Source organism: Sinohyriopsis cumingii, chromosome 4, assembly GCF_028554795.1.
Source record: "Sinohyriopsis cumingii isolate HCF-2022 chromosome 4, ASM2855479v2, whole genome shotgun sequence".
NCBI lineage: Eukaryota > Metazoa > Mollusca > Bivalvia > Unionida > Unionidae > Sinohyriopsis > Sinohyriopsis cumingii.
The window spans coordinates 140,956,689-140,979,576 of NC_142964.1; the positions used below are offsets into that span (position 1 = coordinate 140,956,689).

The following is a 22,888-nucleotide window of genomic DNA, read 5'->3' on the forward strand; positions in this document are numbered from 1 at the left end:
ACAGTTATCGTGAAAAAGAAGTCACTCTATTTATGAATGTTTATCTTCTTCACAAATTACTACGACATCAAGATCAAATATGGGGGTTACTTCAGTTTAGGCTTATTGTTCACAGTTCCATACCTGAAAACCCATATTCATTGTTGTTACAATTGTCTATTTGTACGAATAATTGCAGTTATAAGCACGATCTTAACAGAAGTGGCGTTGATGTTACTTGTCCCTGATATTTATGCCAAAATGGCGCATCAGCAAAACGAACAACCCGTTACGCAGAGATTATAGTGTAGGGAATATGTAATTATTTATAAAATGAGCAGTTATCTTGCTGAAATTTAAGAAATGCTATGCACCGTTCAATGTGAACAGTCACATATAAAATAAATAAAAAGAATGCATTCGAACGCTGACGCGAGAACTTAGCGTATTTTCTAAACTGAATATTATATGAAAAACATTAAGAAAATGAATACACCAGATCCCTATTTCAGTCAAAAGCATTGACGATATCTCTTCTAAAAGTAGTTGCAGTTCTCTGAAAAAGGTATATAGGGAGGTCACTCCCCCTTAAAACAATTCGTCACGTTCAACCTGATAGTGACATTTACTCAGCTTGGCTTTCCATCTTAAATCTATACAGTAAAGATTTAAGGACAAAACTGTTTGCAATACAGATGTCCACACCATTCGAAAGGCGACGACGTAGTTTTAAAATGTTTAAATCCTTTTTAAATACACTTAGACTGGTTTCTGACTTGTTGTCTGCTTTGAAAAATAGAATAACATGTCGTACGGTAGCGTAAATATTTGTATAATACTGCCGCTTTGACACAGTTTAATCAGCAGATCCTTGTTTTCCGCGCCATTCATGGTTTAGAAAAAAAATGAAGAAAACAGCATCCATTTTACTGTTTTTAATCTCAGTTTGTGACCGTATACCGTACAAAGTCCATTTTCTTATCATTTAAAATGATCATGCAGTCTACACACATTTGTGACTAGGCGGATCGTTATAGAATGACGTCAAATATAACAGCAAACCAAGCCTTAGTCACGAGGGGGTAATATTGTCAGTAAGTTGCAAAAATATCATTCTTTGATTTTAACGGTAAATTATAGAAGTTTGGCTGCAACAATGTTAACAGGAGAAACATATTTAAATCTATGGATAATGTTATATCGAAAGCAAGACTAATGTACTTTTCATACGGGATCAGAAATATACCTCTCTTGAGAGCGACCTAAATTTAACAGAAACGCTTAAAAACTTGCCAGGTGTTCGACAAGGACTAGTTGTCTGGCCATTATTTTTATTTGACCGTTTATTATTCTTTCTACTCTACATCAATGACCTACCATATACATTATGTTAGCACCTGTTATCGTGCTCGCAGGCTACCCGATATTATGTAACACATACTCAGCTGAGACCTAGAGTTTAGCACTTTATTAAATACGGACTTTGTTAATATAAACAACCGATGCGAGCACGTCATTCAATATGACGCTATGTGTAGCCACGTCAAAAGCAATTACTAGAATCACATGTAGCCGAGCCAAAGTAAAATAACGAGTAAGAAAATGTCCAAGTAATGATTGAATAAGTAGATATAGAACAGTCTAAAAATGGTAAACCGCTTAGCATAATGACTGACAGCATCACGTGCCGGAAAATGCAAGTTGATATGGTCATCACTTCTTTAATTCTTGAATAATAAAATCCGATCTCTCTCAAGTCGAGTGAAGGATATGCTACAATACCTATATTATTTCTTGAATAATAAAATCCAATCTCTCTCAAGTCGAGTGAAGGATATGCTACAATACCTATATTATTTCTTGAATAATAAAATCCGATCTCTCTCAAGTCGAGTGAAGGATATGCTACAATACCTATATTATTTCTTGAATAATAAAATCCAATCTCTCTCAAGTCGAGTGAAGGATATGCTACAATACCTATATTATTTCTTGAATAATAAAATCCAATCTCTCTCAAGTCGAGTGAAGGATATGCTACAATACCTATATTATTTCTTGAATAATAAAATCCGATCTCTCTCAAGTCGAGTGAAGGATATGCTACAATACCTATATTATTTCTTGAATAATAAAATCCAATCTCTCTCAAGTCGAGTGAAGGATATGCTACAATACCTATATTATTTCTTGAATAATAAAATCCAATCTCTCTCAAGTCGAGTGAAGGATATGCTACAATACCTATATTATTTCTTGAATAATAAAATCCAATCTCTCTCAAGTCGAGTGAAGGATATGCTACAATACCTATATTAATTCTTGAATAATAAAATCCGATCTCTCTCAAGTCGAGTGAAGGATATGCTACAATACCTATATTAATTCTTGAATAATAAAATCCGATCTCTCTCAAGTCGAGTGAAGGATATGCTACAATACCTATATTATTTCTTGAATAATAAAATCCGATCTCTCTCAAGTCGAGTGAAGGATATGCTACAATACCTATATTATTTCTTGAATAATAAAATCCGATCTCTCTCAAGTCGAGTGAAGGATATGCTACAATACCTATATTATTTCTTGAATAATAAAATCCAATCTCTCTCAAGTCGAGTGAAGGATATGCTACAATACCTATATTATTTCTTGAATAATAAAATCCAATCTCTCTCAAGTCGAGTGAAGGATATGCTACAATACCTATATTATTTCTTGAATAATAAAATCCGATCTCTCTCAAGTCGAGTGAAGGATATGCTACAATACCTATATTATTTCTTGAATAATAAAATCCAATCTCTCTCAAGTCGAGTGAAAGATATGCTACAATACCTATATTATTTCTTGAATAATAAAATCCAATCTCTCTCAAGTCGAGTGAAGGATATGCTACAATACCTATATTATTTCTGTTGTGTAACTGTGAAGTATTGGGTTTAGGAAAAAATCCCTCCAGACAAACTCCACCAGGACTTCCCCCAAATGAAAGATAGGACATACTCCCCTCCCCCAGTATGATATATATATATATATATATATATATATATATATATATATATATATATATATATATATATATATATATATATATATATATATAACTTTTCAATCGTCACATATACTGTACTCGATTCTGAAATGGGATAGGAGAAAAGAAGAAATCTTAAATGTTATCAATATTTAATTTAATTATGGAATTTCGTGTTTATACAATAAAAATATGGCTTAGATTTGATGCATTTCACTAGATAATTGTTAAATACAGTAAACTCAGTACTTATTTCGTCTTTATGTTAGTAATGCTGTATTTCCAACGGGTACAATATACAATTAAAATGCAAGTGTTAAAAACATCGAGAAAGGAATTAATACCATGGATTAAAAACGTGTGCAGTGATGCTTATTAAAAGCGTGCTGACAAAACACATGCCATTGCAATTAGTCTTTAGATTAAAAAATGTTAATTAGGCATCTTAATCTGCATATGTCATCTATCTACTCAAGGGAAGAAGACACAAAGCTTCCAATGGCTCCAGCGGATATGCAAAGTTGTATATTTGTGATGGTTTTAAAAGTTTAAAAAGGATCAGCTTATACTGGGGTTTAGGATTATTTCTATCTTTCAGTGGGGGGGGGGAGAGGAGTGTCCGTGGGGGTGAAAAGGATTTTGTCCGGAAAGGGTGGGTGGGTGTCGGTATCCGGTGAGGTAGTACATGAGGATAGACTACTGAAATTTGAAAAGAGAGCTGCTATGCTTATTATTGATGTCGATGTATCTATGCCATCAACCAATCATTCTGAGACCCTTTAGTGGCTTCCACTTCAGCAGTGAACTAAAAATTATTACTAGTATATACACCCTTTGATAGGTTAGTTCGCGATTACTTTGCGAGTAATTCTAAATTTGTAAAAAAAAATGTACATACGTATAACTAAGATCCGTCCCAACCAAGAGTTTATATTTACCTAAATCAACTTCTGAATCTTATGAGAGGAGTTTTACGTTTTCATGAGCCTAACCACAGAACTCAATTTCATGCTATATACGGTCAACTGATTCATTCAAGGGCTTATCAGCATTTTAGTAAACGTAAACAAGCATTGATATGATTCTGTGTAATTCAGTACTACTTACTCCAGAACAACATATTTTCACTTACTTATATGTTGTGATTTATACACCTCTACCATTATTCTTTACATGAATGCTAGGCACAGATCATGAAATATCGTGGAGTGGGTAGGTGTGTAAACAAATAGGCGAAGATTCCGTTGGACGGAATCCTACGGAGAGAAACCCTCGGAAGGTCCTGCCTTTTAAGGGTTCCCAGGGCATACTCTTAAATACCTAACTGTGAAGGAAACTTAATCTAGAAAATGTACCAACTGTTTTGCACTCTTTTTTGTGATGGTGGTAGGTGGGGAGGGAATGCCAACTCTGCACCACCCCCGATCCGACCCTGTGAATGCTGTGCAATGTAGAAATCTGTCAAGCCTTGTACATGCTGAAAAGTAGTAGCAGATCCTTTATCTAGTCTAAGATGGATTGCTGAGAAAATTGTACATCATATACATGTCATCATCATCATCGTCGTCGTTGTCGTCGTCGTCATCATCATCATCATCATCTTCTTCTTATCCCAGATAACACACAACGTTTTCACAATGTTGTTGTAAGGTTGTGATTTGGTTACTTGGGGAAATAATGCTGTAGCAACGTTGCTAAAACAATAGGCATGAATAGTCCGCAGATATAAAAAAAATATTAAAAAATTGCAAAATGGCATTTGTATTGATCATAACAGCATGTACAACAAATAGTGTCATTTATACAAAGATAATATGTAACGTTTTTACAACGTTGCATCAATGTTCTGTTTAACTTTACATTATCAGGGGGAACATTCACTGTTCGGAGTTTTTTTTTATTTATATTTCGAAAAAGAACTGAATGAACTTTACAAATTGTGTTGGAAAACATACTTTATTCGTCAGCTTTTAAATTACAGGCAGGACGTGCTATCGTATCTTTTTACGAATATACAAACCGAAATTTGTAGCTCTTCATGTTGCTAGCAGAAGAACGTTGGTGGCTGAAACGATGAATGTTCCGCTATTTTCAGTAATTAAAGTATGTACATTAATCAATTACATAAATTAATTAATATGTATTATTATTATTATTATTATTATTATTTTGTTGGTTGTAAACAATTTAATAATGTCATTGTTTAAGCGATTTTTTATGTACACGAGGATTTTGTGAGTAATAAACACAGCACATAGGAACAACATATGCTATCATTTATACAGTGTATTGCTAAGTAATAACGTGGATAGTCTAGGCCTGAAAGATCATGTTTAGTATGGGGTGGGTATGGGTGTGGGTCAAAATGCGTGATTGCGGGATACACCAAAATTTCTATAGAAGTGCGTGGAATATTCAAGCATATGTGCTTAAATGTGTGCATTATTTGTGCAGGCCACAACACTGATTTTTTTGTGTTAAATTTCTTTTATATTTTCGAATGATTATTGTGTGCATGGTTTTTCTTCATGAAAAAAATAAAAAGTTGAAGCTCCAGAATGAAAGTAACGAGGCGCAAGCAATATGGTTAAAGTAACGGTGGATTTTAAAGTTGACTTAAAATTAATCTCTTTCCCAAACTGTGTTTGTTTGATTACATTAACTTGACTTCTACATATGTTAGCAGTGCTGAGATGAGACATGACTTTGTTCAAGCAATAAAAAAATTTTTAATTCGCAGGAGCCTAAGCAGAAAAAGACACAGACGGACTTTGGTCTGTAGGATACTGGTTGCTATTTTTAATCTGAATAAAATCCAGAAAATCGTCATGAAAATAAATTGATGGTAAAATTTATGTTGAATTTTTTTGTCATACCCAATTGTCTCCCCTAATTAAGTATCTTTACTATTTAAACATTTTAGATTCTTATTCAGTTTGTCTTAACAGTTAAATAAAAATTATGTACAGTGCAGAGTGCATTTTATATGTGCGACTTTGAGCTAATTTGTAGGAATCATTACGCATCACGGATTAAAGTGCGCAAATTTGTACAAAGTTTGTGTGATTTCTGCACTCGTGTGCCCTGTCATCTTAAATTTACTCCTTCAATTATGGTCAAATGACTGGTGATGTTCCAAATGAGCATTGTGCAGACATGGTATCCACTTTGGTGACAATGGCAGCCTTCTTGAAAATCCTGCTATCTCTACTACTCCAAGATGGATTTTAATGTTGACATTTTTGTACTGTTTAATTGTAATTTTGCACTCCCTTGCCAGTAGTGGGACATAAGGGTTTTCAGAAACACAAGCTGCATTAATTCTTCAGTTTCAGTATAGGTTTGAATGTTGTAGGAATGTTACCTTGTGATGTCAAATAACAACTTTGTGGCCACATTGCAACAAGCTCACCAAATCACGTTGCCACAACATTATATGACAACGCTGTCACAACCGTAGTGCAATGTTGCTGCGACATTGTTGCAACGTTGATTGTTAGTTGGGATTATTATTATTATTATTATTATTATTATTAATAGTAGTAGTAGTATTAGTATTAGTAGTAGTATTAGTAGTAGTATCATCATCATTATTATTGGTGTTGTTATTATTATTATTATTATTATTATTATACTAGCCCTCGACCACCGCCCAGTTTCTAGTAATTTGGCCGGCCCTGGGTCGCTCCAGGGTCAGCCTAATTATCTTGCAAATTTGAAAACGGGTACAAAGCCAGGCCGGGGCGTGGGCTGTTCTAAACTGTAAGCGTTACATGGGTATACGTTTCCGCGTGACGTTGATTGTGGCAAGAGAAATGTACACATCTCTACGGACTTTAATTTAATGTGTCATCTGTGATTTGTAGAGTGCCATGCAGAGCGTGATGTATTGCATTTGCAGAGGAATATTTTCATGCGCCTGCCATGAAAATAAAATTAATTCCACAACAAAATGTTTATCAGCAGTTGTTCCTGCATGTTTAACGACGTTAATTTGCTCCTGCAAAATGAAGCTAATGCTGAAAGAGGGCACCTTTGTCTTTAGTTGCTACCATATATTTCCAATTAACAACGTAGAAGTACATTCATATCGAATTTTATATCTTGCTAACGTCAAATAACGGCCATTCAATCCTGTTTACACGTTATCTTTTAAAATTCATTGTAAACGTACGAATAACGTATATTAATTGCAGCTAGTACTATTGACGTCCCAGGTTTTTGAGAGACGATGGCCCGCCATGTGGAAGACAGGATGGAACCTGGGACATCAAGCTTTATCCAAATGGTCATTTATAAGTTTTTCTTCCGTAAATAATCTACTGTACAATGTTCAAAGCGACACTTTACCCGATTGTCCATGAAAAGTATGATAATTAAACATGATTCGAAAACATCGCCGTTTATATCTAATATTTAATGAAAACGCAGAAAACAAACAGGTTATTAATGAAGAAATGGACAGGCATTATAAGTTAATATGAAACCTCTAAATGCAGTTTTCGAAAGCTAGTTAGGCACCAATAATTTCATTTTCGAGGGCGGATAGGAGTTGGGTATTTGCAACGAAAAGAACGGGATATATCTTAACGTGAGGTCGCTCAACTTAACCTTTGAATGCTAGTTATATTCTAACCATTTCATTTTCGGAGGCTGTAAAAATTTTCAGTCAATAATCGTTTTTCGCTCCATCTATAGATCAGAAATTCAAAAAAAATCTCAGTCTCCAACCTGGCCTCCCACCCATATTATAGCGTTCTTTTCGAATAAATAGCGATCGGGTAAAAGTTGTTACTGGTGGGGAAATTCATCACTAATTTTGTGCTTCTACTTTTCTGCATATGTCATCGCAGTCGTGTCTCTAAAATTCCTGAGTATTTTATTGCCTCTGATACCACAACGGATATGGTAATTATGAGTAAACTGAGATATCCCTGTGCATTCTTTTTTACGGGACAACAGCCGGAGTAGTTTTCAGTTCATTGCGGGTGACCTATGAAGCACATGCAGTACATTTGTAACGTGATACACTGTCGCAGTAGTATAGTAGAGCTAGGACGCCGGTCACCGAATGTGATAGGGACACGTGAGCAACTACGATGCGAAATAAGAGTAAACTGCGAACGTGAGCATGAACTTTTATGCAGATTAAACCGAATACCAGCTCATCTATCTGTGAAGTACATATACACTGATCTAACGTCGAAAAATATAATGTACTAAAAACTGAGGTGTACGCTGTTCGCTTGAAATAATAAGAATAATGAATGGTTGATTTTGATCTACCTGCGTTTTATGCAACCGCAATTATATTCCCAGTTAATAAATAGAGCTGATTTGAATCGGATAGTGAGACTCTAAAATCTCCCAAATATTACGTATAAACGAGGTTAAAATATACAGATAAACACAGGCAGATTATTTATCATTTCACTCGCAATGTCATACAACTATGTTCATATCATCCTTATGTATGATGATGACGATGATAATGTGTCGTTTATATAAATTAGTTTTAGTGCAAGGGAAATAAATCTAAGGTGCCGTTTATATAGGACTCATAGTGCAGGGGAAATAAATCTAAGGTGCCGTTTATATAGGACTCACGGTGCTAATTCAGTTCCCATAGAAAACCTATGCATTCACCATGATAATAAAAATTCAATAACTTAAAATTTCTGAGTGCTCATGATCAAACCTATATTTATCAATATAGATGAAACCCGGATGTCAGCTTCTGTATAGAAGAAAGGATATGAGTCGCGGCATTTTCTGGACCTGCATGTGTTTGAAACACGTGCTTTCAAATTCCGCACAAAGTGTTCCAAACTCAAGACTGTTAAAGACCTGAAATTGCATCAATAAAACAATACCTCTATTTTTTTCACTTACAACTAGGATAAGCTCTCAAAAGATTCTTTTTCAAAAACATAACTTACATTATTAACCAATCCTAGTCAGCCAAACCCATATATACTCTATTTTATGTTCACTCATTTCCAGGCTGGTTCCCATTTTTCCATATCATTAGTACCGTGTGTTCTATAGATCTGTTCCATTCCAGGGGAAATAAATGTAACGGTGTCTTTTATATACGGTGCAAGGTGCAGTTTTTATGCACAAATTAAATATTGCATACACCTGCCTAATATAAAAATTTATAAAATTAAAACACGTGGGTTCAGAATGGTCCATAGTTTTGGACAGGTATGATAAAGCGAAACAAAAAAATATCACCCACTTGATCTGACAAGTCAGTGGCAATTCAAAGAATAAAAAGTTGTTGCACACACACACACACACACACACACACACACACACACTTTGTAGATGCATTTTTCTTGTCCGAAGGCCAGATTCTAGAACAACGTGATGCCCACAGTGCAAACACAAGCCGTTTCAATGGGTGATAATTTTGAAAAACAAGGTGTACTTAATAGCTTGATGCAGTTCAAAATAGTTGTCATCAAGGCAGTTTTTGAGATATTTTACTTGCTTCGAACCAACGTGTCTTGGCTATAAGTGGCTAGCTCTGCTTCCTAACCGACTAGTTGTTGTTGTTGTTTTGGGGCTTAACGCCATTTTTCAGCACACGATAGGCTATACATGGCGGCCAGTATTAATGGTGGAGGAAGAACCCGGGAAAACCCCGGAAAGAACCACCGACCCACGAGAAGCTACTGGCAAGCTTTCTCACATACCCACATTGGCTGAATCCTAGACTCGAACCGCCGCAGACAGAGGTGAGATGGCAGTGATCCGTAACGGAGAGCGCTTTAGACCACTCGGCCACTCGGGGCCCCCCTAACCGACTAGTAGTATTTCATTAGCTACATACTGTGCAGTGACTAAATGAGGTGTACATGAATCACATCAATTTCAAGAATAGTACAAGCCGGCAAGACAAAATTCACACATATATCCATATCTTTAATTATTATAAAATAATAGCACAAAAGGTGACCCTATAGCTTTTAGTTAAGAAATTTCCCAGGAGCCAATTTACATGACTGTCCCCAGCCACCATAGAGCAGTTCTAGTCCAGGGTAAATAACTCTAATGTGTTGTTTGTATAGATCGGTTCTAATCCAGGGGAAATAAATCTAAATTGAAGTTTATATAGATATGTTTTGGTCCGGGGAAAATAATTCACAGACTCAAGACCCCGGGTGGCCAAGTGGTCAAATGCACTCGTCTTTCCTGATCACTACCATGATGCTATCTCAAATCTGTCCGCGTGGGTTCGAGTTTCGTGCTCGGACAATGTGGGTATGTGAGAAAGCTTGCCAGTAGCTTCCAGCGAGTCGGTGGTTCTTTTCGGGGTTTTCACGGTTTGCTGCTCCACAAAATAAACTGACCGCTATATATAACCTACAGTGTGCTGAAAAAAAGGCGTTAAACCCAAAACAACAACCAATCTAAAAATACCGAGTTCTTAAGCTGAAAGACTTGTAAGCCACTCGATCGAAAGAGTAAATACAGCTGTGATTAGCCAATTCTTTTTAATGTAAAGGTACTTTAAAGACTCATGACACACAGTGTATGTGCGTACGTGTGTGTATCTGTGTATGTATGTGTACGCGTGTGTATGTGTATCTGCTTGTGTATGTGCGTGTGTGTATGTGTGTGTGCTGTTATAGTTGTTGTTGTTAGAAGAAACTACATTAGATTTCAATCTATGTCCCTTTGCTATTTTTCACAAAGAAAGAAGTCAAACATATACACCAGTAAAATGATATGAACATTGATAGACCTTCTGCTTAAGACTGACTTATAACATTTCGCCCCAGTAAAGATGACCATTGTTTTCTGAACAAGAAACCTAAACACATAGTTCACTCACAGCTTACGCTCATGAGCACTGGGGTTCTTGGAAACGTAGAAAATTCACATACCTCTTGTTTCATATCCCTCAGAAGTTTTTCTGACGCATGGTCCATATAGAAATGTTTATTAATGAGGATACAATCTGCGCCATTACTGACAAGACAAAAATTCGGCTGCTCTCCAAGAATAAGGTCAGCAAGGCCCTGGAATAAGCATTTAATAGAAACTTGTATTGTTTAGTGTACAAGTGAACCAATGAAATTACTGGCAATGTCGTTGTTCCCGAAATGCCATAAAGCAGACAATACAAGTAGTACTAGAACGAAGGAGCATGACGGAATTACTCTCATGTTATGTAAAATGGACACACACACTTTAATAGTGAATCATAACTCTGCAACCAAACCTGGCGGAAAAGTAAAACCTATGTCTCTCCATTTGCAAACTCAGGTGATACAAAAACTGAATTGTGTCAATGTGGACTCCATTACTAAGGAACTAAAAGTATTAGTTAAAGATGAACACATGTTTCAAGTTCATTAATATACGTTCAACAATGTAAGACAAAATCTGGCACTAACTGTATTTAGTTAATGTGGACAACGGTGCATGAACAGTTAGTCAAGTTGACCTATTTTGTAGCTTTCTGTAGCATTCCTCGTGAGAAACGAACTTGTTATGTCTGAGGACTGTACATGCTATGTTTTCAGAGAAATCTAGAAGTCGCGACACTTTGAAAAACTTTAAGACAAAACCTCAACTAAAAATGTTTACACAAATTCCTTACTTTCCATCCTTACAAACTTAACTGACACAAGTCCTGAACATAACGTAATATACAGCTTAAATTTTGTTGTTCTATTACAATGAAGTAAAGCTTTTGAATACAGCAACTGATGCAGAGTTTATGTCCCAATAAATCGTTTGATTTACAAATACCATCATGTATTATTTATAACGAACAGCAATCTGACCAATCGTAACTGGAATAAGCGGTGTAGACCCTGATTATGCACATTACGTAACTCCACATATATACGTACCTTGCTAGAAGATGGATTTACGACATGCAAAATATTTACGTTATTGAAGGAGCTTGTAACATCAGAATACGATCATATCGATGACATTTTTGTTAAGTACCTCAACATTAGGTTTTCTTTTATTATTTTAAGAATATCAATAAACAAAACATTCAATAAATGTAGAACTTAAACTAAACACTTTAAGTGAGCAAGCTATTGACAGCAAATATAAGAATTTCTCTTTCCAGAACTTGTACTGGACAATTTCTCTCTAACACCTTACTGGACAATTTCTCTCGAACACCTTCATTGCAAGGACACAAAAGTCAAACTTACAAAAATCATTCCTTTTGTAAGAGTCTGCACTTGTACGAATTCAGGATGGAGGTCTGCATCAGTTATATCAGCGGGATCCTGGAATAATATTGTTTGGGGTTTTTTAAAGCAAAAAAAGCATCTTGCATATTGCGATGGTTTACATTGATTGAGAATATTGTCTAAACTGTTTCTCATTGCTTCTTAAAAATTATATTAAAATTGTGTGTGTGTGTGTGTGTGTGTGTGAGAGAGAGAGAGAGAGAGAGATATTTGGATTTTTAACGTACCTTTAACAATTTGTCATTCATATGGCTACGATGTCTGCAGCGTGGCAGTTTATATAGTGGTGTCCAGCACTAGGGCATCATGCCGCAGACATACAGCATGATGTCCCACCAAGTCACATTATCCTGGCACCAGGCCGACCAGTCTTAACACTAACCTCTTAATGCTGAGCGCCGATCGAGGCAGCTGTTAGTACCATTTTTATACGTCTTTGGTATGACTCGGCGTAGGTTCGAAACAGCGACATCCGCATTAGAGGTGGACGCTCTAACCACTAGGCCAACGAAGCGGTGGCTCCATTTTGCTAAATAACTTGAAACCTCAAGGTAGTGTTGTTGTTGTTGTAGGGTTTAACGCCATTTTTCAGCACAAGATAGGCTATACATGGCGGTCAGTATAACTGGTGGAGGAAGAACCCTAGAAAATCCAGGGAAGAACCACCGACCCACGAGAAGCTACTGGCAGGCTTTCCCACGTACCCCCGCTAGCCGCGCCTTGTACTCGAACCAACGCAGACAGAGGTGAGATGGCAGTGATCAGGAACGGTGAGCGCTTTAGACCAATCGGCCACTCGAGGCTCCCCTCAAGGTAGTGATTTGATAAATTAAAATACCTATTTCTGTATTTTGTTCTTGTCAAAGTGAAATTATTCTTATGAGAAACAACTCTCACATCCTAGCTAGCCAAGGATCTGATATGTTAATCCTATCTACACACTGGCCGATCGATCAGGTATTTCAGTGTATTGTCCTAGCGACATAGATTGGATTTCACGAGTTGCCTCCCTTAGTATACAATACCAACTAAGCATTCGCGTGTAATAGAGGTGCATTGTACATAGTCTGAACATGGTGGAGGCAACTGACTTCAAATGGATACTTCGTAAGTGTAACACTGAAAGTATGATTACGTACCAGAGAGAAGCTAGTACACGGACCGGCAGTGGAAAATTGCTTATTTACGAGTCCCTTCCACTTGTTTGCTCCCCTTGACTCGATCATGTAGGAACAATTTTCAAATCTGAACAACTTGATTTTGATTGGATGCGGTGGCTTGTCGCCGCATCCAGTGAAATTCATAGACCCGAAGCACAGAACTATCTGATAGATCCGCCAATGTGTAGATAGAGAATTTTGGGTAGAAAAGATGCAATTCTCACTGATGCCGAGTTCTTAGCTATTAAATAATATTCATCGGTCTTTCATTTTGGAAAGGAAGTTTGTTTTCTGATACAAAGCTTCGAACTCCTTGGACAATTTATATCTTACGTCAGGTCAATATATACTTGCAGAGACATCTTGGATTAAACATATTGCATATACGAGACCGATGTTTGGCTTTCTATTCCGAAAAGATTACCAACAATCATGAAATAAATTTATTCTATCTAAATTTTAAATTAATAATAAATCTCGACTTTCATTCAAGTGCCTTTAGCCAATTTAAAAAGTTTTCGCTAACCAGTATGCAATCTGAGAGAGTATCCAGTTGCTCGTGATGTATTCATAAAGTCTCCATCATGGGTCATGCAACTCGAAGCACATGAGTAGTACTTTAATGACTACCTTACAAGCTAAATAAATTATTGTATCCTGTCAACAATTTTACGGGAGAGCTAAATATCGAATCGTTAAATAACGGAGGCTACGATGTTAATATCTGAGTCGCTCCAAATGCTTACTGTGCTCAAGTGGGACACTGCATTTAAGTCAGGGTTCCGCATGACTCTTTAAGGTATGTTCAATGTGGCGTTTATCCCCGACGTACATTCTGAGAGAAGCGATTACCTTTTGTTTTAGTCCCTCGTTAATGTCTTCTGTGATGGTTCGAATGTATGGTCTAAATCCCATCAATTCCTTTTCTTCTTCTGCTATCAGACTCATACTTCTCAGTCGACGTGGCATGTTCGCTGCATTAAATAGGCAATGTTTGAAACTCTCTATTTCAGCAATAGATGGAAGAAACCATGTTACACGGCAGTACCAAAAAAAGAATAATCGAATGTTCATCTGAAGGAGAAATATATATATATATATATATATATATATATATATATATATATATATATATATATATATATATATATATATAGAGAGAGAGAGAGAGAGAGAGAGAGAGAGAGAGAGAGAGAGAGAAACACACACACACATATACACCAAACAGAACGGAAAATGCTAGTATCCATTCTACATGAGAATGCTTGATAATATTAACAGAATTTTAGAAATACGAATAAAATAATATTATCATCCTGGTTAAAGAATTTTTTATTCGTACGAATAAACAATTACCTAACCAACACGATAATGTTATTCATTCGTATCGGTATCAATAGTTTACTAGTAATTAAATCAGACCAGATGCGTTTTCAAGCCATGGTTTCGTACTTATTACAATGCAATGGTACCAAGGACATAACTGGGATGAAAGTATATTTAAAATGTAGTGTTCCTACGACCCTTGGATTTTTGTGCCGTTGATATCGTCGCAAACTGAGACTATTTAATTTAATTCTAAGATATTAAAGAAATAGTGGTACGACAGGTTTTGACGATTAAACTTGTTCCGCGGAAGAAGGTAGCATTTGCCCCAGAGGTGTATGGATATGTCCCAAGCTAAGGTCTTACTACAATCCAGTAAGAAATGTGAATACAATATTCAGTTAAACCTGTAGATATGTTTTATTTTAAATTTTACGAGCAAACGTTGTTGACTCCTATTGAAAATTTCAGGACGTTGTTCTGCTAGACCTGTAAGAGTAGCTGCGTCAGTCAAGAGGTTGCTAGAAAATCAGGAAACTCGTATTTGCATTAGTTCTGGTGTATTATAAAGAACTGCCAACGGGTTTTCAAGCAGAACTGGAGACTTTAGTTAGAAAGTTAAAGCTACATCAACAGCCTATCTAGGCAGTAAAAACAAACATACGGCTATTCAACTGAATACAGAACTGAAATTTAGAAACATCAATAACGATGTCCTGTATACTTTGATGCCTAGTTAGGGATTTTCTTTGCATCTGTCGTCCAACCGCACCAACACAAATTAGGCACATTTCGTTTTATATTCTTGAGTTGCAAGATGAATAGACTGAAATCTCAGCTGGCAAAATGCACTTGGATCAGATACATTTTAGAATGGAAATCAATGCAAACGGCACAAACAGCTTCTTTTCGTTATCTGTTTATCGCAATTATAACTGTACATACCACGGCGAAATATTCTATTTCTTGGCGATTGAGGTCTCTTTGGTCTTCTTGAAGACCCAAGAAAGGTGATGTTCTTTCCAGGTATGTATTTCAGTTCATCTTCTTCTTCCTCACCAATTATCTGCTCACTTTCATTGGTTTGTGGGTATGCGTGGGATGTCTCTGGTAAATATACAGGACCGAGCACGTGCTTTTCAATTTTTGAAAATGATTTATCTGAAGACTGTCTGTCATTTTGACACATGCTCTTTTTGTCTATTTTCATGACCTCACTTTCACGCGGAGATGACGACACGCTCTGTGGATGCTTAAAAGGCATGGGTCTACCGGAAGGAAGTTCTTTGATTTCCGTTGCTATAGAAGGTAACAAAGGGATTCTCACTTCGGGTAAAATCAACTTCCGCCATTTTTGTCGTGCGTCTTCTCTTTCCTTAAACTGTTTTGCAGTCAAGGCCATCTTTTTTTCTATACATAAAAGATACATGTACAATCTATTAACACAGAAACATGATTTATGTTTGAACTTTCGATTATTTATTTTTTGACATTAATGTTGCTAATTAAAATCACTTTTTGTATGGTAATGACATGAGGTTATTAATAAACGAAGATGTTATAAGGTGGATAATCGAAGCAATAGTCCTCGTCTTCGTGAAAGCTGACGTCATGGATAGTAACTTTGTTATCAACAAAAAGTAAAATACATATACAAGTTGACTCGTTTTCATAGAATTAACAGTTTTAAATGCTTTTAAAATATTGAAGTACTGCTACGTGAATCTGACTTACTCTTTTCTCTTTTCTGATTCTGACTGACTCGTTTAAGTTTCTTTAAAACTCCAACACTTCCCTGAAAGGTTTGAATAAAGTCATATAAAAAATGTTACGTACATATTGCTTGAACTTAAAGACAAAGACTTTATATATATATATATATATATATATATATATATATATATATATATATATATATATATATATATATATATATATATATATTGCATGTGGAGGACAGTAACATAAGCAGAGATGGTTGTGTTCTTAATATGTTGACATTCATCATAAAACCTTGTGTGATTTACAAAGTCAACATTCATTAAGAAAAACAGTTGTTAATATGTCGAATAACTGCAGGAAATTACCTTGGTACTGTAAGTAATGAAATAACAGTATGTAAAACGATATGAAAATTTCAAATAATATAATTGTCTCACAACTGTGTGTCAGTTCATTATGTATCAAAAATATATGCCAGTACATCATGTCTCACAAATGTATGCCAGTAAATTATGTCTCGCACATGTATGCCAGTACATCATGCCTCACAAATGTATGCCAGTACATTGTCTCACACATGTATGCCAGTACATCATGTCTCACAACTGTATGCCAGTACATCATGTCTCACAAATGTATATCAGTGCATCATGTCTCACAACTGTATGTCAGTACATTTTGTCTCACATATGTATTGCATTACATCATGTCTCACAGCTGTATGTCATTCCATCATATCTCACAACTGTATGTTAGTACATCATGTCTCACAATTATATGCTAATAGATCTTGTCTTACATCTGCATGTCAGAACACCATTGTTTAAAATTATTAAATCACAGTATACTTTGAAGTCCGTAACATTTGGATGTGATAATTACTAATAATACAACACAGTCTTGACACAATAATCCAACATTAACGTATCCCACTGTCACTTCCATTTGAATGCAAGGCTTTGCTTGACAATATTGAAATTAGTCATTAATCCACGAATGATTGCAGCCAAAGTTTGAAAGGGATGTGTCAGTCATAAAAATGTATTTTGCAATGTTATTATTTTACATCAATGAGAGCAAAGGGACGAATAAACGTCAAGATACTCTTTGACTCTATGAGGGATCGATGAGAGTAGCTGTGGACGGTACTTAAAGCGGGCACCTTATGGTGCTGGTAAGGTCTTCGCAAAAAAATAAAGGTATCAACTTTGATGAGAAAATCATGAAGTTACTGAGCGGCAAGGATGGATCAATGTTTGACGAATCTAGGCAATGGAAGTTGAAAGTCGGGGATAATATATTTGTTACAACGGACCCTTGAACGCGGCATGGTTATATGATTGTGTTCAAGGATGTTTTCTCCTAGTCATATGTATAGCTCCCGTCCCCTTCCCCCAACAATCCACCCCTCCTCCACCCAGATTGTCAAAATCTCTGTAAGATTAGACTGTAAATAAAAGAGGCAAGATGATACGCATTGTCTGAAACTATGCTATTTGTTTTCTCCTGGGAATTTTCAGACTAAAACAAAAACAACAACGGATTGAGCGTTGGCTTACCGATTTCACTATGATTATCCAATCAGAGAAGTGCGTCTCTTTGACAAGAACTTCACCAAGTCTGCAAAGATTTTCACAAATTATTATTATTATTTAAAAAAATATGAATAAATACTAGTATCTTATGACATGAAAAAATGAAAGTAATTGAATAAAAGATACAAAAGCTATTTGGTCAACGGCATGCATTTCCATTCATATTTTGAGTTCTTTCCCCTTCATTACTTACAGTGTTATGAAACTACAGTCACGTGATAGTCTTGTCCTTTCTGATTTATTGATTCGAAAGTCACAAGAAGAATGTTGTCAGTGAATAGACCCTAATAAATAGCATCTCTGACTAACCATTATAACGATATGATTTCTCTGGCATTTATTTATTGATATAATCTTTATTTATTAATATAATCCCAACAAATACCATTACAAAACCTGATGTCTATTCATTTAATTTTGCCTTTTCTTCAATTAATTTTATCGCTCAAATATTTGCCATATCTTATATAAGATCAAATAAGATGTTAATCGTTGAGTTCCAGAGATTGATTCAAATTCAAAGCACTCGGGTTGCCATCGTGTAAATAGGATGGTAATTGCTGAGTTCTAGAGATTAATTCCAAGTCAGTACACTTGGGTTGCAATCGTGTAAATAGGATAGTAATCGCCGAGTTCAAGAGATTAATTCAAATTAGATACACTTGGATTGCCAATGTATAAATAGGATAGTAATTGCTGAGTTTTATAGATTAGTTCGAATTCAAAACAACTGGATTGCTATCGTGTTAATATGATAGTAATTGCTGAGTTTTAGAGATTAATTCGATTTCAAAACACCTGGATTGCCATCGTGTAAATAGGGTAGTAATTGCTGAGTTCGATAGACTAATTCCATTTCAAAACACCTGGATTATCATCGTGTCAATATGATAGTAATTCCTGAGTTCTAGAGATTAATTCGATTTCAAAAAACCTGGATTGCCATCGTGTAAATAGGATATTAATTGCTGAGTTCTAGAGATTAATTCGATTTCAAAACACCTGGATTGCCATCGTGTAAATAGGATAGTAATCGCTGAGTTCACGAGATTAATTCAACTTTAATACACATGGATTGTCATCGTGTAAATAGGATAGTAATCGCAGAATCCCAGATATTAATTCGATTTCAAAACACCTGGGTTACCATCGTGTAAATAGGAAAATAATCGATGAGTGCCAGATATTATTTAAAGTTCAACACACCTGGGTTGCCACCGTATAAAGTAGCATGTCAATCGCGGAGAGCCATTGATTATTTCAAATTCAAAACACATGGGTTGTCGTTTTGTAAAGGACATACATTTACCACCTGCAAATCATCTTTTAGCAGAAAGAAACCAGATTATGACAATCTCAATTTCTTTATCTGCATACTTTGAAAATATTTTACATAATCCATTTTTTAAATTGGATATGACTTTAGGAAAATGACAATAAGAGTAAATGGAAATCTAATTAACTTAATAAAAGGTTTCAGTAGCAAAAAAAGGATATACAATACATACCTGAAGTAATGGAATTGACATTTTTTAGGATTGTTCCGTAGGAGTTCGATTGGCCAGTCACTTAAACAACTTAGACTCCTAAAAATGTTCAATAGCTAGATTTTAATTGATTCTGATGACACACCATTAGTTTTATCTTACATATTTTCAGCATTAATTAAAATAATTATTGTGATGCATTAAAATGATTTAATTAAAACCATTATATAATAATCTCATACCTGTTAAAAGTCTAATGTCCCTTATATGTGCTGCTACTATGTCTAGCACCGAAAACCAAATAACAGTCGATACCATTTTTAATATATGGTTTTAAAAGAAGTTTGACGTGCAGTGATATCGAATTTGCCCTTCAAGCGTTTATATTTAATCGCTGAAAACAAATTGTCATGGGGTTGGGTGGGTTAATAGTATAGGTAAGTATATGGGATTTTACGAGCAAACAAAGTTACAGTCAGGTTGATTGATTCGTGAACAGCCAGCTCTATTGCTGTTAATATACTCTCCTGTACTCCGAACATCGGGGTCCTTGTTGGAATGCAAGTACCAGGCTTGGCAAATGATACGTAAAGTTTACTGGAAAGGTGCAGAGATGCAGAATAAAGTGTTCTTAGAATAAATGTAAAATAAATATGTTAGTAGTACAATTAGAGCACCAATATCTGGAATGCTTCAAGTGTGTGTCCCCTCATACTGAGAACGAAAAATGACAGTCAAAAACTCAGCCGTGTTGGTTTCGCCCTACACATAAAAATCAACCTAGTCGGAAAAGAAACAGAAAGGATCAAAAAATTAAAATCGCCTATCAGATCCCACTGAAGATAAACTTTCCCCTATGACAGCCAAGCTTGGATTGTGCCCAGTTCAAGATTGCCCACTTTCATAGTTTGGTTTTGGCCTTCAGATCCTTGTTCGAATGGTACCACATAATTTCATGTATTTTTATATTTTTCTTGATATCATCAATACAGTCCATCAACTATGATTATGTTCGTGAAACGTCTGTCAAAGGATGAAATATTAGTGTTGAAAATAAAAGTGGGCACAGATAACTGAAATTAGCGATAAAATATGTAACAAAAATTAGCGTATATATTCACCGCAGGAACAGTTCTTGATCTGGATCGTCTATGTTCTTCACTCCTCCCGCCATGAAGATTTTCTGATAATCCTGAAACGAAAAGAATTTCTATAAATATCAAACAGTTCATCTTCGTAGCTTGAGTATAAAACCAATTGTATTTTCCATGCAAGAATGAGTATATGGTAAAGCTTATTGTACAATTGAAAACTTTAAACCACAGGTTATTTTGGAGGTCCTAAGTATTCAGTTTATTTAAAACACTCGTCGTTGCGATTTTTACAGACCAAAGCATGTTATAACAGGATGAAAAGACATGTTTAATCCGATAGCACGTTTATGATCCTGCATATTCAAAAAACAGAATTTCTGGACGGCCAGTAAATGCTAGATGCTTTGCGTTTGATAAGGGTTTTTCGTTTTTTAAAAAAAATAAATATTATGTGAACAAAACCGCACGTACAAATATGTGCGTACATACAAAGTAAATGCTGCCAGAAACCCCTGAAGAACCCTTAGCAGAACGTTTGTAATTACTATGCACAACTTTGTTTCCGAATGGTCTGTTTTTCCCAACTGAAAGATTTAAATTAACCAAAATATAAGAAGCCTGCATGACTGACTACCTTGTGTTAGGCATATGTTTCAAACAAATTTTTTAATATTATCTTTGTCAACTTCGTGCCGCGATATCGTATAAACATGCTTTTGCTGAAGTTACAATTTTGTTTGTAGAGCAAGTTCGTTTTTATAAAAATAGTGATCACTGGATCCCAAACGAAACATGGTCAGCACCAAATGATGGCACTTTTCTTAAGGAAATGGATGAATGTCTGCATTTGGGGATTTTTCCTAGAAATTGAAGTATTCTTTGTAATTGTGATTGGTTGAATGAGAAAACTTACCCTGACGGATATACTGAGCAATTCACATGTTTCTTTCGCAATGATAGTTGATTGGCGATGTGTACCATTGATTATTGCCAGTTCCTGTAATATTGTAAATAGTAAATAATTTGAAACTTCTACACAAATAAACTTTAATATAAGAAAACAAAATCTCTGAAATTGTTAGTGATACAAAAATAATAGTTTGAAAGTCAGTAATTTCTGATATCAAGAACTACCCATCCCTTCGACATTCCTACCCAAGAATGTGTATGTGTGTTCGTGTGTTTGTGTGCGTGCATATATATATATATATATATATATATATATATATATATATATATATATATATATATATATATATATATATATATATATATATATATATATATATATAAATCCTGTGCATTGTTAACCTTCTTGGTTAGATGAGAGGCAAGTCTGCTGGTTTGGTGACCTTTGGAATTCCCGATCCTCCTGGAATTCCTGATTCCAACATTACAGATTACAGTGATTTGGAGGAATCCAATACGGGTAACGTTCTTTGACGTTTTGGCTTCTCTAATTAAATTACTGATATCACGTCATTGAAAATAACAAATGTCAGTCGGCATATCATCACGCTTCAAACGACAACTCTCCTAACTTGATATTCAATCCTTTATTTGATAGGTTGCTAAATAAAAGTGTTGCGAGGATTCCAAATGTCACCAAAACACGAATCATTGTCGCCGCCTGTCAGATCTGCTTAGCATAAATAAATATGGACCTTAATCAGACTGGGTGACAAGTCATATTGTAATAAGTATTTCAGATTATCATGAAGCAAAAAATATGTCCAAGCTACTTACCCCAAAAGCTTGACCTTTGTACAGATGAGCAACAGTTCGAGCGTATTTGCTTTCTGTGTCCATCACCATCACGACAACTGTTCCGAATGTATGTAAAAAAAATGAAACAAATAAGATGCCATTTCTGAAAAGATCAGGACAATCGTCATGCTATAATAATCTTTACTGTACCAGATTTATGGATCTAATGCTTTTAAGATCACACACACACACACACACACACACACACACACACACACACACTTGATCCCACAAGGGATCGATTGTGCCGGGGATTAAGATACATGCCATGAACTGACAGCGAACAGTGCAAAACTAGTTTCTAACTAGCCTAAGCGTTTTCGATTCTAATGAACAAGCCTGTAATAGCCCACCGGAGACCAAAACTACACTCCAGTACATCATAATCAGGGCGAAGATAATGCTAATCATTAGCCAAGGCCACCCTAGTAAATATGAATCATGTGGTGATGAAAAGTTCAAAACATGTCAACATAGTTCAGAGACCAGTACAA

The 22,888-nt window shown here is 35.5% G+C and overlaps 1 protein-coding gene across 1 annotated transcript in view; it reads right to left on the minus strand.

The window, feature by feature from the left end:
- The window catches only part of LOC149802211 (uncharacterized), a 78,785-nt gene that overhangs the window by 15,489 nt on the left and 40,408 nt on the right, over window positions 1-22,888 (minus strand). Inside the window, exons 7-16 of the mRNA XM_089954409.1 lie at window positions 22,374-22,450; window positions 21,541-21,624; window positions 20,655-20,725; window positions 19,555-19,632; window positions 18,011-18,071; window positions 16,464-16,524; window positions 15,675-16,139; window positions 14,256-14,377; window positions 12,202-12,279; window positions 10,909-11,043 (exon numbers count right to left, since the gene is read on the minus strand). Of these exons, the coding sequence (XP_089810535.1) occupies window positions 10,909-11,043; window positions 12,202-12,279; window positions 14,256-14,377; window positions 15,675-16,139; window positions 16,464-16,524; window positions 18,011-18,071; window positions 19,555-19,632; window positions 20,655-20,725; window positions 21,541-21,624; window positions 22,374-22,450 (1,232 nt within the window). The remainder of the gene's footprint in view (window positions 1-10,908; window positions 11,044-12,201; window positions 12,280-14,255; window positions 14,378-15,674; window positions 16,140-16,463; window positions 16,525-18,010; window positions 18,072-19,554; window positions 19,633-20,654; window positions 20,726-21,540; window positions 21,625-22,373; window positions 22,451-22,888) is intronic.